Consider the following 17,681-nt stretch of genomic DNA (forward strand, 5'->3'; position numbering starts at 1 on the left):
TTGCGCTGCCACCAAGTTTTTTCTCCAACATTTTAGAAGATTTCTGACTACATGGACTAAGTCAAAGTACGTGAGTGCGCACACTCTTTGGTAATCACTACGTGGGCATTCAGATCAAGTTTACTCCATGAAAGACTACAGTCGCTATGGAAACAAAGAATATAATTTAATACTTTCGTTTTTTCTCTCTCTCTGCGCTTATGGGCGACATTATCAAGTCTCTGGCTGTGATGATGCGACGACGATTCGATTAAAACTTGATTATTCTGCATTTAATAGGTGACCTGGGTACGGACAGGGGCGATTGCTTACGCCAATCGCAGCAGTGGTTCCCAATAATAGATTAAACCAGCCGGGTTGTTCTTATATATTGGAATAAAAAGGCACATTTTGCAGGTTTGGTTCCATTTCATTTAATGAGGTTTTGCAGTATGATCTTTATCTTGGTTGTTTGATGAAGAAGTGGGATTGTCCTGTCCCGGTAGCGGCGGTAGGGTAAAAACATCATTTCTCAATAAAAAAAACTGATCCATATTTTGCAGATGCCTGCCAGCATGGCCTTGCATCTACTTTGTACATGGTCAACCTTAAATCCGATTATCATTCTCGATACCATTCTTTCAAAGATTAAAAACCCAAATTATTGACTCGCACATTATCTGATCAGCTGCCCCTCGGCCAATTCAGATTTTGAAACAACCTTGAATTAGTGTTCCGTTACCTTTTTTTTCAGAGAGTAAGCAAAACATTCTAAAATTAAACTTTGGAACAGCTACAAAAATACCCCAAAATCATGAAGATGGTGATAAGAATGTACCTTTAATCCATGTCATATTCCGAATGCATGTTGCTTCTAAAACTCTTTCAGGTAAACATGAAAAAGGGTGGCATTTATTTCATAGATTCGACAAATCACTTAGTACCTTAATAATGGTCAAGCACATGTATATCTCTTGTACAATAGCAGCACCCAAAAGGGGTGCTTATGAGTGCAATCTTGCTCATTTGCACCTAATTTAGCTATATTACGCACCCAATAAGGTGCAGAAATGAACCGTGTAATGAGGGTTTAAATTTTAACCTTTCATAATTTCAAGTATTATACACAATTTTGCACCTTTTAGGATGCAAACGAGCATTTATTGGTGCAGATAATGATAAAAAGGTGCATTTTTTTGCACCTTTTCCCATTTAGGGTGCAAGATTACACCCCTAAAGGTGAGTACAAGAGTGTGATTTAGGGTTCAAAAATTTCTTAGTGTGTAGGGTAGGCCTATGTTTATTTCCAAAGCTTTTTGAAGACTATATAGCCAGACGTGTTTATGGTATGTTTTTTACCCCCAAGCTTTTTCACCGGGGTCATATTCTGGCGACAACTTGTTTAGGGGCTAAAATGTGTAAATTAAAAAAAAAATTGTTTCGGGGGTTATTTTGCACATAGAGAAAAACTCAATTAGGGGGTGTTTGGAAATTACTTGGTCACGCGTGTGTACAGCTATATATTTGATCCCCCCAATATGTATCTTTTTTTCAAATCTACGTGCATGAAATAATTGGCGTTGCAAGTGTAGTGATCAAATCAATCTAGAGTAATGATGACAATGACAATAATAATAACAACAACAATAAAAACAATATAAGAAATGTCAAATTATGACATTAATTGCTCACTTACAAAATATGTGTATCATTTTGCATACAATTGCTCCACTTTAAAATCCAATATCCTTTTAATCGTATTCATTTTTTTATTTGAATCTGATTCAACCGATTTTGCTTGTCTAAAATCATGCCTATTAAAATCACATCAATATTTATTTCAGTTGGATTAGGTGACGAGTTAAAACTTAGAGAAAGAGAATGATATACAGGTAATGACAGGTCGGTGTCTCAGTATATCGACTATAATCGACGTGTGAATAATGCGGATAATATTTTCCGAGCAACTGATCGCGATTGTCAAGATAAAATTGGAGGCGGCTATCACGGAAGACTTACCACCATCTTAGCTATTAAGACAAGACATTAATGGACTCTCAAATCACATTCTGTCATTCATTTGACATGGTTGGTTTGCTAAGCTTATCAAGGAAGAGACGTCGAAGAGAATGATAGAGTTAAAGAGATGGCTCTGTAATGCACACCTATGGATGCGGTTATTGGTAGTGGATTAGAAATCCCTCGTTAATTATAATGCATTTCCTTATTATTTTAATGTAGAATAGATGGCCTGTACTGTCTCCATTTACATTCATCACCAGGGGTGCTTCATGACATGACAGGTATGTCACCCTGGCATATCCATTATAAAAAAATATAATAAAAACGTCCATCATTCATGTCATTTTCCACTCTTTCCATTTTGTATTAATCTCATAAAATTTAAGGAAAAATAAAGTGGTTGATGTTTTTTTTCATCTTTGAGACCAAAAATGTTTGAAAAGAGTTCGAATGAATTTACAAAGGGCCGCACGGTTTAACCTTTCTCTGCTGGGAACGTGTCAGTCATGGTATTGGAAATGATAGAATTTCCAAACTAGGCATTTCATAGGTCGTTTATTTCATAAGAAACTACAAAGAGTAAACACATTCACTATGCCATTGGTATTTAATGATTTAATATCTGTATATTTTGATTATTTGCAAATCATTTTACGAAAACCCCAAAAATTGTGAAATTAAATTCTTTACATGGGGTTAAAACAGAATAAATCAAACATCCAACTTGATGATCTTTTAACACTATCAACAGTAATGGTATTGAAGATTGCAACAAGAATCTAGTCTTACACCTTGATATTATTCCAATATTTTTCCTGAACAAATACTGTGGACTCACTGGTCCCAATGATCATGATAATAGAACGTCATCGCCATGGGATATATTGAACTCTTCGTTGTAGGCACGTCAAATTTCCCCGGGGTACTTTAAGCGGGAGATGATAAATTTATCTTATCAATGAAGAAATAAATGGATCCCAATCTTATAGGGTAACTGCCAATTCGAGTTCTTACCTCTCCCGCTTTTGTATCACCCTCTCTCCGTTATCACCCGTGTCGTCTACAACGGTATAGTGGAAGAGGGGGGGGGGGTGCAGACGTGGGATGTCACAAAGGGATATACGTTTGTCCCCCCCCCTCCATTTGCGCCTATCGACCTATCATTATATAGACATAGAAAAACGCAGAAGGCTTCATCAGTCAGAACCTCCAAGGATACGGGTCAATATTAGCTCGGCGATTGAGTTTCATCGAATTGTTACGGGAAATAGAGGCAAGGGTGTAACGAGCAAAAGAATCAAATTCAACGAAACGAATTAAAAAAAGGGAAGGCGTTGGGTCATCACTTTAAGATGAGAAGGGCATTGACAATTTTTAAAGTGGTTATCCCCGCTCTACCCTATACCTCCAACAATGAAGAGTAATTAGCACAAACCGAGAATCTGGCGAATATCTTTGAGCAGGAATTATCTTCTTATCCGATTCAACTTTTAGATAATGAATCAAAAACCCCAAAACCCAATTTTGATCAAGCCTTTAAAAGGATGGTCCGGGCTGAAAATATCTATATCTAAATAAATAGAGTAAAATTCACAAAGCACAATTTTATTAATATCTGATAACAAATAACGAAGTTGTTGAATTTTAAAGTTTATCAATATTTTGTGAAAACAGTTATATGCACATCGTCATGAATATTCAATAGGTGGGGTGATAATGCCACATCCCCACTTTTCTCTTTTCTTATGTTATTACATGAAATCATAATTGTCTCATTTTTGTCATACATGTTTAAATGATGTGTTTCCATTATTCAATTTGATTCAATTCATTTATTTTCTCTTTCAATCTTTTTACATTTAGAATGATAGTTCAATATACATATTTACAAATTATAACATTTAAATCATTTTATAATACAATAATACTATGAAATCGAAAGAGAAGGAGACCAACTAAAAAGCAGAGCTTGTAGGGTGAATGCATGGTTAAATAAGTTGCGGCAATAAATAACTAATGCACTTAATCAGTTGTCAATTCAATTGATTTATTTTTTGGTAGAAAAAATGCGTAAACCTGATTTTAAATAATCAAGTACAAAAGAAACAAGTAGGGATATGACATCATCAGCCCACGTAATGACTATCCATGAAGACATGCCTAGAACTGTTTCACTGGAATAATGCAAATCTTTAAAAATTGATAACTTTTTATCTGTTTTCTGTTTTTTTGTCAAGTTTTCAGCATTTTGATCTGTGAATTTCACTCTATTTTTAGAGATATAAATATCTCCACCCTCGTCCATCCCTTTAATTATTGAGGGCTGATTTCGAACGGGGTCAAAATCAGCCTACCCATTTTTATTATTGGAAACTGTAATAAACCATTCTAAAGAAAATAATATACTGCTTTCTCCTCCCACTTACAAAGTGTTTGACATCGTAAGCACGATATAGTCCAAGAGCCGTATCAATCACACATCTCTATTCCAGAACCTGATAGGATACTATGATCAATAGTTCACATTACCATTAAATATTTATCAAAATTAAATCGCTTGCATCATAAATCAAGCAGAGCTGCAACAAGTGTGTTTGATGGCATTAAAAGATTAAGGAACTATGATGAATCACTGTCGATGTAACCTTACACGAGCTGGCCCAGATAAAATGAATGATATTTCGGGAGTACATGTAGGAAAAATAAAATATATCTTTAATTTGGCTCACGGTTCCATGAACATCTGTGAAAACTCCCAGGATGGCTTGGAGAAGCAGTTGTGTGTATTAATAACAAATAAAGCATGTTAATTGGCTAGATGCTTGATAGTCTAGGATAAAATAGGATAAACAGCACACTTGTAGTCCAGAATTGTTACCAACGTTGGCCCGATCAGCCATTCTCGAGAAAGAAATTGAATGAAAAGCACCTTTATTCTAGTTAACCTTCCGTAACCTGCAGTAGGATGAACCGAACTAGAAGACAAACTGTACACCGTCTCCTGGTGACATGGATAGCTCTCCAGACGCTTTCCATGGGTTGTCCTCTATCACACCCACCGCCGGTACCAGCAACGCCATCGGTCTGCCACAACCAGTGCCCTTCAGGTTGGAACTACTTGGACAAATCTTGCTACATCCTCGTTGGGGAACCGCTACCTTGGCCAGACGCAGAATTACGTTGCCATGACCTTGTCGTAGCAGCCTGCGGACATGGTGTGATGGGGCACCTGGTTCGTTTCTAAGATTCTACTTTTACTTGGATCACATTTTGTGTGCACTTTGTAGTCTGTAGTGCAGTTGTTTCCATCCATGCTAATTCGAGCTACTACATCATGATCATTGCATCGTGGTCTTGGGGTTTAATGCCATATTTAGACACATGGTGATTTGGCGGGGTTCGACCCATATACCACGACAGTTATCCCCTGGGCAAGCCTTTTCATCTACATTTATATTGCTTTTTCGTCATACATTTAAACACAATCGTAGGCATCTTGTACTTGCACTTGTTAAAACACATCGCTGACTTTGAAGGGCCAACGACCATTTTGAATGTCAAAACCCTATGGTTTCTTTTATTGTACGTTTGTGGTCGGGTGTATGGCCTCTAAACTCGCCTGGAAACTGAATATTTGAGCAAATTTTATTTCAAATTTGCATTGGACTTTTTTAAAGGTAAAATAGAATCCAGTCTTAAGTGGAAGTCTATCCAATACTAAGCTTTTGTCAATAAGTGCATAGAATTAAAGTTTGGTGAATTAAAACCAATCAAAGTCTGACAAACTTATGGTTGTGGTAAAAGCCGTCATGGTAGCGAATGTTCATAGCAAATTAAATAACCTGAGCCTACTGGGTACAATATTCAAAATATTTCTTTCAGGCTTCGATATACGGGGACGCAGAGAACAATTTCGTTCATTGCCTTTGGAAGCGCATGGGCCGTGGGGATATGGCTATAGATGGTATATACTGGATTGGTCTCACCAAACAATCAGGTCACTTGTACTGGACGGATGGCTCCCTTCCTCTTTACCATCAATGGGATTCCGGCGTCCAAGAAACTGGTAAGATGGTGGTATCTTTGTAAATTATGACAGTGTTCTCTTTGAAGAGTATTTAGACATAAATGATTTGTGATCTATCATTAAGTCTCACAATGAGACGGAAATATGTCCGTACCACAAGCTTAAGTAATTTGCAATAGTCCGTACAATGATAGGAGCTGCAAACTCTGTAATTGTATACGGGTTTTGGAAAGAGGCAATGCGATGGTGAGATAATTCAGACTAAGTAATAATACGACACATACACGAGGAAAGAGGGTATGAGGGAATGCAATAGAAGATGGAAAGATGCATGGCGAGGTCACTGGCGGATCCACTGGAAACACAGCCGGCTCGAGCCCCCCCCCCTTGAGACGCACAATTAAAACTTGTAATGTAAACATGCCGTTAAAACGCAAGTGTGATCCACCCCCCCCCCCCTTGGAAAATCCTGGATCCGCCCCTTTTGGTCTGACAAGTTTTCCGATCTGACAACTTCCCTTGATTTTGATAAGCCGAGAAGCACTGTTAATATGGTAACTGCCGGATTAATCAGGATTTGTCGGATGAACTGTCTGACAAGTCCTTTCATGTATAAACGCTCACCGAGACCATCCTGAAGTTTATAAGGTATAGTGAAATATTTTTTTTACCAGAATTAGTTCCGCGTTAAAAACAAATACATTCGCCGACTATGTAACCTTTTTTTATGCCTGTAGCTCATTCATAGCAAGAGGGTTTCTTTTTTCTAAGAACATTCATCAAGTATGCATCATTCATGTTATTACGTTTTGCGGCCATGTTGAGTAATGGTCATTGATCGGTGACGGTAACTCGTTTACATTGGTTGGCCCAGAGCAATAGCGATTGTAGGGGAGCGTTCCATGAAAGGACTTGTCAGACAGTTATCCGACAAGTACTGTTTTTCACGACAGTCACTATGGTGAGAGTGCCTCTCAGCCAATCATAAGCAAGGAAAATTGCCAGACCTGACAACTTGTCGGACGAAAATGTTGATGAAACGCTCTCTAGTTTTAACATATAGTGCGTATCAGGAGAAGATGTGAATGTATACCTACCTTTGTAGGACTAATGTTTCGCATTGAGAAGTGCCTAATAAAGGAAATAATTGTCGTGTTCACTCTAATAATTATAGTCACGTGTGTATTCTTTTAGCGCACCGTGTTATGTATTTTTGGCGCTGAACTTTCTCTTTGAAGCAAACTTCAGTTTGAATTAACCTTTGTCAGATATGTTTCCATGATGATTATAAATCCTGATAAGAATTTACGAAAATCATTGTTTTCCTACAATATGTCATTTACTTTGTTACCATCTTTACTGACTCAAGTTTTTTTTATTCTAGTTTTACGATTCTTCCTACCCATTTTGAAGGATTAGCAATTAATAGGTTATTTGAGATTTAGGAGAAAGCAAGCATGTCAAGGGACAATCAACTGAAGAGTGTCAACATATTGTGTGCGATATTCAATAGTCGAAGACTATCGTCACATTGAGGTAGCGTATTTGAAAACATATACTTTTTCTTCTAAAATAGTGAAGTACACTTGTGGGAAGGGGCACTATTAACCATAATAACTATAGAAAATCAAAATTTTGACAAATTTGTCCCTCCCTCAGCAGGTTGTTATCCGCATTTCTGGCGACTTCACTAAATATGAAATACAAGGGAGGTGGCTGACAGAAATGTATCACTCATCTATCTTCTTTCATCCCATACCCAGTCGACAGTAAAGATGGTTTCTGTACATATGTGTCTGGTCGAGGAATCAGCCAGAAGAAATGGAACACTACAGACTGTGAGCACCCAGTGAATAGGGTTAACGGTCTACCGTTTGCCTGTGAGTTTGTCCAAGCTCCAAACCAACCTGTGAATCAGCCCGAACCTGTGAGAGCTCCTGGACCTGTATAAATCTATCCTCGGGTTGGAATAGGGAAGGAGGCTTTTCATAAAGAGTTAAGATCGACGTGTTAAAACACAACAAGCGAAACCGTCTTCAGACCAGCCAAAGTTGTTGCGTTGGATTTGTGATGAGTGACTCTAAATATAATATACATGATGGAGTAAGCCTATGATTTAAACTCTCTTCTTATAACTGTATAATAAGAATGTTGCTGTCCGATTGGTAAATTGCAATTTACGAGTCATGGTTAGTTGTAGTTCAGCAGAAAGTAGTCTGCGTTGATCTGTTATATATTCACAACGATTATTGACATTGTTATGATTATTAATAAATTAAGTAATTCATCTTCTTTTCATTTAATGATTTAAAGTAATGACCCGGTACATCGGTGTTGACCGAAGCAAAAGAAAGTTCTAAGGACTTGTTTGAATTGCACGCCATTTCAAATGAGGATATTTAATCAGGACACCAAGATTCAAATCATTATCTCAGACATAATGTGCATCACTTTCCTTGAATAGTGTAATAATTGAACAAACTTCTCAAGCTTGCTTCCTTTTAACAGTCCAAGCGCCATGTTGCTATGCCCCGGGCGTTCAATAACTATTTCAAAGGCGCTTCGTTGTTGTAATTCTTATAAGTGCCCTCAATAATGTTATTTGAATGATAATTACCATATAGTTCAAAGTGGCAATGAATGATAATTATGAGTAGAAAATGAAATATAATTGTATAAAGGTATCTGAAGGGAAAAAGCAATGGTTATAAATGTTAATTTAATTTCCACGACAGTCCACTTTGTATTCGTTAGAGCCATATGTTTTAAAATCGGTCTATCAGTTAAGAAAAAAATCATTTCGGAAAGACACAAGAATTAGATGTGTTAGCTGCCCTGACATAGCGCTCTTAAAAGATTAATGACAGGTACATTTTTCAACCTCGAGTAAAGCTTACGCTCCTGGCTATATCAAGATAGTTTTAATCGAGTTGCTATTGAAATACTGTGTGCGTGTAGGGGTAGACCAGTTTTCTTTTTTTCTTTTAACCCGGTGGCCTATTTATACATCATGCAATAGAAGTTAGAAGCAAATAGGATTGAGTACCAGGGATGGGGGATTTAATTCCCAGAATAAATCTTGCATTTGCGATTAGGTCAATCAAAGCGAAGAGAGATTATAAGATTAGCATCGACTTGCAATCAAGCTAACTGATCCCTGATCTTCCTCCTGGCAAGAATACACCCACCAAGCAACTAGTTCTTTATATATAACACCATTGCAATGCATTCGGAGGGGGTGTGTTCAGCTGATTCAACATATTGATTATAATTACTACGCCCTCTATATCCATGCGATTGTTTGAATAGAGATAACCCCACCCCATCCCTCCATCTTATTTGGTGGTTGACCTTGAATTCAAGGTAACTTCTAGCTTATTTTGCTAGCTCATCCACTCTCTTTAATATTTCATGGGGTTTATTAATCTAGGTGCGTTTCATGTAATTGAGGTTGTAAATTTGTTTCAAGTATTTAATATTTTCTCTTTTGTGTCGAGGTTAGTTATTGTATACAATATCACAAAATTGTATCATTTTTGCTGCGTCCTTTTTTATGAGTGAAAATAAACTTAAAGCAATACTATTGAGATGTTAAGTACAAAGTTATCTGCCTTTTTGTCACATCAATTGCAAAGTTGAAGTCCAATCGTAAGGTGTGTGATTGCCTTGCACGCAAATCCCTTGTCGGTCTGGAGCCGCTTTCCCTGGTGAATATGTGGCATAATGTCATATACATGAAGTTAAAGGGATGGTTCGGGCAGAAAATATATATGTCTTGATACATAGAGTAGAATTCACTGAGCAAAATGCCGGAAATTTCATCAAAATTGGATAACAAATGATAAAGCTATTGAAGTTTAAATTTGAGCAATATTTGTGAAAACAGTTGTTTTGAATATAATTAGGGGGCCTGATGATGTCACATCCCCACTTTCCGTTTTCTTATGTTATTACATAAAATCATTTTTTTCATTATTCCATACTTCAGTGAATAATATGTCTCCCGTAAATGAAATAAGTTGCAGCAATACAGTAATATATAATGCACTAACTCAGTTTTCAATCCATTTTTTCTAGTTCTTTGGGGACAAAAAATGAATAAACCTAATTTCATATAATCAAAAACAAAAGAACAAGGGGGATGTGACATCATCAGCCCACCTAATGAATATTCATGACTGCTATTTTCACAAGGTATTGCTAAACTTTAAACTTCAATAACTTGGCTATTTGTTATCCGATTTTGATGAAATTTTCGGCAGTGAATTCTACTCTATTTATCATGCTATAAATGCTTTCAGTCCGGATCATCCCTTTAAATGGACTAAACTTCGGGCCGATAGAAACTAATTAACATGTCCATGTTCAATTTCAATTTATTTCATTTTCAACAAAATAATTAACTTATACAGACAAAATAAATCGAAGCAATATTATGATTTTTTTCTATAATTAAAAACAAAACAAAGTGTGACTTTTAATGTATGATTTTACCTGTTGTGTGTGTGTGTTTCATTTTTTTTCATTTATTAACTTTTTGAGGGGGTTGTTTCTGTATGAATGTAACCCCTCCCCCGTAAAAAAATCTAGATGGGATTAAGACAGCCGCTTTAAATTCGCGCATGCGAGGTAGCAACTATAAATACAACGGGCATGTATTTAAGCTATTATATATTATTATCTACCATCTGATAAGTGTTAAATAAGACATAGAGACATTTTCATTTCCCGCGCGATTTGAATGAAGTAGGGAGAGAATATATGCTCGGAGTTTCATTTAGAAAATAGAGACACATTTACATAGAGCCCACGACAACTTTAACTCAATAAACGCCCTGGAATAAACTCCACTGAAATTGAATTTAGTCAGTAGCGAATGAGTGGTTGTACTTGGCGCACTCGGCCTCCTTCATAAACTACCCTTCTGGGCCGAAATCACACTTACGTCATTAAACGAACCCTTCAATATTTTTCCATCTCAAAATCAATCCTTGTTAGGGAGTAAATTGGTTGTTAATGGCCGAGGTTGCGCGTCTCTCAAAGCAGAACTAATGGAACGACCTCAAACCCGAATCACGTTCTTTATGAAATTGTCTTGTTAAAGTGCGTTGCAAGTTTTGATGAATCTGAATTCTAACTTCATGTCTAAGTGTGAATCTATTGTCGCAAAATGAATTAATTACATTATCGTAATGTTGTTTCCAAGCAATCTAAAATCTTACATATTTGTATATCTAATCCGCGTTCAAATTATTATTTTTAAAGAATCAGTATAAAAATGGTCACTTTCCCCTTTGTAAAGATGTTTGTTGTTATAAAAATTTAGGATGGGCGGTGATATATTTTTTTAAATATAAAAAAGGCGAAAGGTGAAACAACAAGTATTGATGATGAACCTCTTGCCTTTAATAACCAATATCGGATTGGAACAGACTGAAAGGAAGAAAAACAGAATCATTAAATACTAAGAGATGAAAGTAGACACTTGCTATGCATCATGAATTATATCCATTTATTTGAATTATATACATAATAACAAAAATGATTAATGTACTTTGAAGACTTTTGTGGGTCCCCTTGAAAAACTATACGATATAAATCACAACCAAGGAGATAATATAATTTGTTTACATGTATTCAATGTAAAGCTATACAACAATGAATATATTACACATAAAACTTTCTATATCTATACCATTTTCATGATTTCTGCTCTATAATACAATGTTCCAAAGTTTCATTAACGCTACAAAAAAGTATGTATTTGGTCTCCTCGCAAAAAATTACTAGCTGGGATTGTGAGAAGCTGTAAAGCACATGAAGCAGCAACATTATTGCCTGCCCCGTGGTTTGCCAAAGGAATTGTATTCCCGCACCCGACCGTGTAATGTTAAATATAGGAAATCAATGAAATCAAAGAATAATGACAAAGAAGGTAGACCTTCGCATGCTTAGAACCAGTATTTTGATGTCCAACCTCAAAGAATTTTAAAAAAAAAATGTCTAACTCTGTGCTAGGAATGAAAGTAAGATGAAAATATAAAAATTGTCATACTGCAAATGTCTACTGTATATAGTATTCCCCACGATCTATTGGTAAAGTAGTGTCATTTATTAATTTATATGACGAATATACTGATATTGTTTTATTGAATCTTCCATCTTTTGGGGTTTTGTGTTATGTTCGGATTGCCATAATCAAACCACAGTTTTCGACCAAGTGTTAAGTTAAACCCAAATACGAATAGAGGCCAAAATGATTAGCTAATAATTTCCTATGATATTGATAAGCCCCAGTCATTATCAATTGATCGTAATTGTAATACTCGAAAAACATACAAGCGTATCACATCACAATATCTTACTTAACGTAATCATGATAATAAACAGAAAATGGGAATACAAACATACATCTGGCAAGACTCTCAAACTATTATATGGCTTGAAAGAGTAGTTCGGCTTGTATTTTCATTGGCATAGAGAGTGAATGAATAATGAATTGTTTGAAAATGTGTAAAATGCATTTAAAGATTACAAACAAGCCAGTGATTTTAAGCATTATAAGACACACCCAAAACTTACATATACATTCCATCCTAATTAAATGTGACATTTTAGATCAGCTTTGGCGGTAGGGGAGTTTGGGACTTTTCTATCAGTTAATTACGAATGTTTTTATGATAAATGATTTAAACAAAATGTTTTAAATTCGTTTGCGCATAAATCATTAAAAATTCCCCCTTTTCAGCCAACCTGCGATTGGAGCCAGGATCTAGTGCTCTCTCTTCCGATTTTCACAAACTCTGTACCAAACGATTCCCAAGACTTGAAGGAACGGCGGTGTAGCAATCATGGATATCGTGCACATGGTGCAGGAGAAACGGGGGGGGGGGGGGGGAGGGGAGAGGGTTGGGAGGGGGAGAGGGAGGGAGCAAGGTTCAACTAGTTACGAAAAATCACAGGTCAGTAGCATTATCAGTCTTCTATATGGAATATTGTTTAGGTAAAGTTTGTTTAGCTGATGTGGAAAGAATAATTGATAAAAACGTGATTATCATCCAACGGCCAATAAACATATATATATGGCACACCAGACACGTGATTGTAACTATACTTTCTTATGACTAATAATGTAAAGGATTTTGATGACCAGTTAGGCTCCTTTGAGAAGTATTTAGCCTTTCATAATAATTGGTAGGAGGGGACAGATTCAGTAGACCCCTGCAACTTATCGCCATTACAGACGTCTACTGTTTTTTATGTCAAGAGATGCATGGCGACACAAACATGCTTGGGATAATTACAACATCGTCATACTAAATACTACTCGACTTTTTCCTTCACTTTTTTTTCCGGGTGGAATGTGACGAATTTATGATGCAATTTAATTCGTTAAGCCATGACTTCCACCATCCTAAAACCAGGTAAGCATGGTAAGTACTAAATTTAATACAATTTATAATCTTGTATTTTGGTGAAAGTAAAGACTTCTATAAAAATTCACCTACTAGTTTTGACAAACCCCGAGTTAACCAAATCAATCATGTCTTGATTTTATATATATATATCCGATTCAAAAATGGTCATTTCATTAATCACCCTATTACCTTAATTCGTGAAAGTGACGTATGTACCTTTCAAGGAATTACAAATTTTGTCTATACATGCTTAATTCATAATTTGATATAAAGACTCTCTTAAATGTTCAATCCTATACATCTTTTACGTGAACGGAAGTTTCAGCTGATTGGACAAACATTTACACGAAAATATGCATTTCAAATAGTAAAAAATAAAAGGAATCACTAAATCAACAACGGAAAAATCTGGAGGAGTACTAAATAATGGGAAAACAATTTTTGACACGCGTCCATATCGCTGTATGGTAGAACCACCACAACATGGATGGTCAAACAAAAATCATTCTTTAGACACCACTTGTTTCCATAGTACTGTATAACAATAGGGTGACTCTGATAGCCAAGGTCAAACATTTCTCCAGGGAAAATGAATGCGCTAATAGTCATTTCTATTCATGAAAGTAAACGGGTTTTAACATTATCTGCGATTGTCTTTGTCCTTTCCGCAGTCTTTAATGAAGTCTGTGCCCCCGTTTACTTTATAAGGTTCATTGGTTAATTCATTCCCAGTCATCATCGGGGTTATATCGTAGGCACCATGACAGGCGATAGAAAGAACATCGCTGAATCTCAAAGGAAAATTTCACTGTGAAAGTTGCAATCTCGCGAACTATTCCCATTGCTCCCGATGCCGGAATCCGTTGTGCTATTCTTTTTGGTCTTGGTCTTGCTTCCTTGGGAATTGTTCCTTGAACGTTGCGCAACAGCGCCATTCATGGTTGCTTCTTCACCAAGCGCTTCACATCTATTTAATGAACAAGCAGAGACACTGCGCGCCTGACTAGAACAATCCCCACTGCCATTCCCGAAATCTGTTGTCCTAATCTCTACCTCTTCGCTTTTAGAGCACGGTAGCGAATCATCGCAATCCATGGGCAGTAGAGTATATCCATTCTTGCCGTTCCTAGGTAGTTCTGTCCTTGAAATATCACTGTTGCGTCTCCGCGTAACAACATCGGACTCCCGTCGCAACTGGGCATCCTCCCTCACGTTGGAGCTGCTGATATCCTGCACACTGCGTGAAGATTTCATGCCCGTATTTGCGGTCGACGTAGAGGGCGCCATATAGGTTGACCCTAGAGGCGTCCGCAAGTAGCTTTTCCCTGGACTTTTCTTCATCTTATGCTTTTCACTCAGGCTCTCCGTATCCTCGACATCATCTTCCTCTACATCTTCCTTGCGTGGCTTATGTCGTTTGTATGATGGATCCTGATCAACGAGCCAGTATGTAAGAAGTTCACCCTTTCCTTTCATGGCTACCATTCCCCTTTCGGGCAAGACATAGCCTCCAACCTCATCTAAGATAGCTTTGCACTCGGCGCTGCAGTGGATTTTCAAGGCTGTAGGGAAATAATCGATTAATGTGTCAATGGCATATTTACCTACAATGGCCATGATGGCATTTGCAAGAAACTACATTCTTCAGATTATTACAAACATTATTTTTATATCGTCAGTACATTACAACTAGGAATTAAAATTGATTTATATGTTGAAGTAAGATAATACCAATCACTCATAATTGATATCTTAATTTCATGAGAAGTATTTGAGATCTATGATTCAATACTGCAACGACTAACAATCCAACATATTGAAGCAAAAAAAATCATGAAAATGGACTTGTTAAAAATATTGTCAAAATTGTGTTGTCAACTTGATTTTACTCGAGTCCATTATTAATAAAATGATTTCAACGCACCTTCTCCATTTGATTCCATTCTTGAGGATGTATTTACAGTATCACCAAACAAACAGTATCGAGGCATCGTTAACCCGACCACACCAGTCACTACCGGTCCTGTGTTAATCGTGATAGAGGGAATATGAACAAAACCAACGTGATACCTAAAATTATGTTGACCAGTCAAAGAATCCTGTTTTGACAGAATCAGCAAGATTAGATAAATGAATATTCTGAACATTAATGCTATGGATCGTAATCAAATGACCAGGCTACTAGTAATAATCAAATTTATTCGGCCTTCTCTGCGAACAACTGGAAGTTGCTCAACCATATTCCCGTACTTCGTATTAACACGAAAACGGGGTGTTTCAATTAAAATACAAAAAAGCGGTCCTTCACATGGGAAGCAATGCTTCGTCTTTATTACAAACAACAACGGTTTCTCACTACAGTTAATGGGATTGTCTGTAGAAAGGGAAGTCAGATATCAGAAGAAGAATTTTATTCAAATACTCATCCGATATTACACCATGCCTTATCATGTTGCATTGGAAGCTTTTGATTAATTTCATTGGATCCACGTCTCATAACATCGCTTTGCCAAAGAGGAAAATTGAAAGTAGGACAGGAAAGAGTAACGGTTTAACATGTTTAATGTGGATGTATATCGTGCGCATTGCTAAAACATTATCAAATGCTTTGATAACATCACATCTGATAGATTTTATCATCGCATTTATCACAGTAATTGGATGCATGGCGCGCAACATCTCTCTCGGCTCGGGAACACATTTTCAAAAAAGTGCATTGTATCGAAATGTTGAGCTTTATTAATATGACCAAAGTGCTGAATAGTCTAGATATTTCCCTTCCGACAGACAATTTATAGTTTGTATCTCTGTAGGGCTGTAGGACAGAAACTTCAATGAATTTCGTTATGACAATCTATAGCTCAAATCTATACATCTGTATGTTGATCTCGGCACAGAATAAGTGGTCTCTGTGTGTACCGTAAGAATGTATAGAATTTAGACAAATATAGAAAGAATCTTAAATGACTAGATAAGTAGCCAACTGTGTGCGAGTAATAATTCCGTCTAGTAATATAACGCGCTATTTTCAGTCATAAATGGGATTTCCCTAGTAAAAAAACTAAAATTTTCAGAAAGGTTTTACTAATAGTAACACCATTTCGCTGACGCTTTCATCTAATCTTTGTGATCTAATTCTTCAGTTTAAGAGAGTAAATCCAATAACGAATAGCTGATATGCTAAAAATCAACTTACCAGAATGAATGCCAACTCTCAGTTTTAGCGTGTCATCGGGGCGATGTCGGATTTTGAACTTCTGGACCTCATCGATGAGATGGAGTGCCGTTGATCCGATCTCTGCCGCATGTCGATTACCGTTTCGTATAGGTAGTCCAGATACCAGCATGTAGGCATCTCCAATGGTCTCGACTTTGTAAACATTGTAGTAACTGATGATGTCATCGAACAGAGTGTAGAGGTCATTGAGGAGATCAACCACCTGTTAATTTGTTAAACGGTTAGTGTATTTGGGAGGGATAGAAAGAAACATGAATATTCATATATCTCAACTAAAATGATATAAAGTCGTTAGTTGTGGGGTTATTTGGCAATGAATATTACGCATAACTTTACTTCTTAATTATTTCTCTCTTTATCAAAGAAACCGAATCCTGCTTCGCCTTATCAGTTGGATCTGTTGCTTTACTACAATTAATGTATAAGACAGATATGGCATAAAACCAGGTAAGCATAGCAAAACGCTTTCTGAACAGCGCAGTGATGCTGTTATTGGCTCATTATATCACTATCATTATGTAAATGAAATTTATATTGTATTAATACGGAATAGGATAGGTTTGTTGTGATCATTAATATCGCAAATTGTGTAAAGATTAGTGTCTGTTGATATTTTCTTCAGAATCATACATTGGGGACAACAATTTACCCAACATACACAAATATTTGTTTCGGGGTTTAGACAAAATGTCATTAGATATTACTCTTTCAAAAAATTTTCAATAATCGTATAAATCAAGTTTCCTTGCCATACAATATACTGGACACTGGTATATTATCGTGTATTCGACATTTGGATGTTACCTGAAAAGGCGTACTCATCGATGATAGTTTTGTGAAGCCCACGATATCACTAAAGAAGATAGTCACACAGTCAAACGACTCGGGTACGACTTGCATCCCACGCTTCAGCTGATTGGCTACTGGTCTGAAACAAGACAATTTAATTGTTTCGGGATGAATAATAGATCGGCATGAATGATATTATTTTTTGAGG

The 17,681-nt window shown here is 36.6% G+C and overlaps 2 protein-coding genes across 2 annotated transcripts in view; one reads left to right on the plus strand and one right to left on the minus strand.

The window, feature by feature from the left end:
• The first annotated feature begins 4,851 nt into the window (after nt 1–4,851).
• Nucleotides 4,852–9,508, plus strand: LOC121423247 (C-type lectin 9a-like). Its single transcript, XM_041618567.1, has 3 exons — nt 4,852–5,233; nt 5,884–6,067; nt 7,792–9,508. Exons 1-3 carry the CDS (start codon nt 4,967–4,969, stop codon nt 7,977–7,979), a joined length of 639 nt encoding a protein of 212 aa, XP_041474501.1. The 5' UTR covers nt 4,852–4,966; the 3' UTR covers nt 7,980–9,508.
• Nucleotides 9,509–12,958: 3,450 nt separating this feature from the next.
• The window catches only part of LOC121422964 (speract receptor-like), a 49,969-nt gene continuing 45,246 nt past the window's right edge, over nt 12,959–17,681 (minus strand). The window contains exons 16-19 of the mRNA XM_041618213.1: nt 17,489–17,612; nt 16,643–16,886; nt 15,371–15,469; nt 12,959–15,008 (exon numbers count right to left, since the gene is read on the minus strand). Coding sequence (XP_041474147.1) covers nt 14,239–15,008; nt 15,371–15,469; nt 16,643–16,886; nt 17,489–17,612 — 1,237 coding nt within the window. The 3' untranslated portion in view covers nt 12,959–14,238. The remainder of the gene's footprint in view (nt 15,009–15,370; nt 15,470–16,642; nt 16,887–17,488; nt 17,613–17,681) is intronic.

This window comes from Lytechinus variegatus, chromosome 10 (assembly GCF_018143015.1).
Source record: "Lytechinus variegatus isolate NC3 chromosome 10, Lvar_3.0, whole genome shotgun sequence".
NCBI lineage: Eukaryota > Metazoa > Echinodermata > Echinoidea > Temnopleuroida > Toxopneustidae > Lytechinus > Lytechinus variegatus.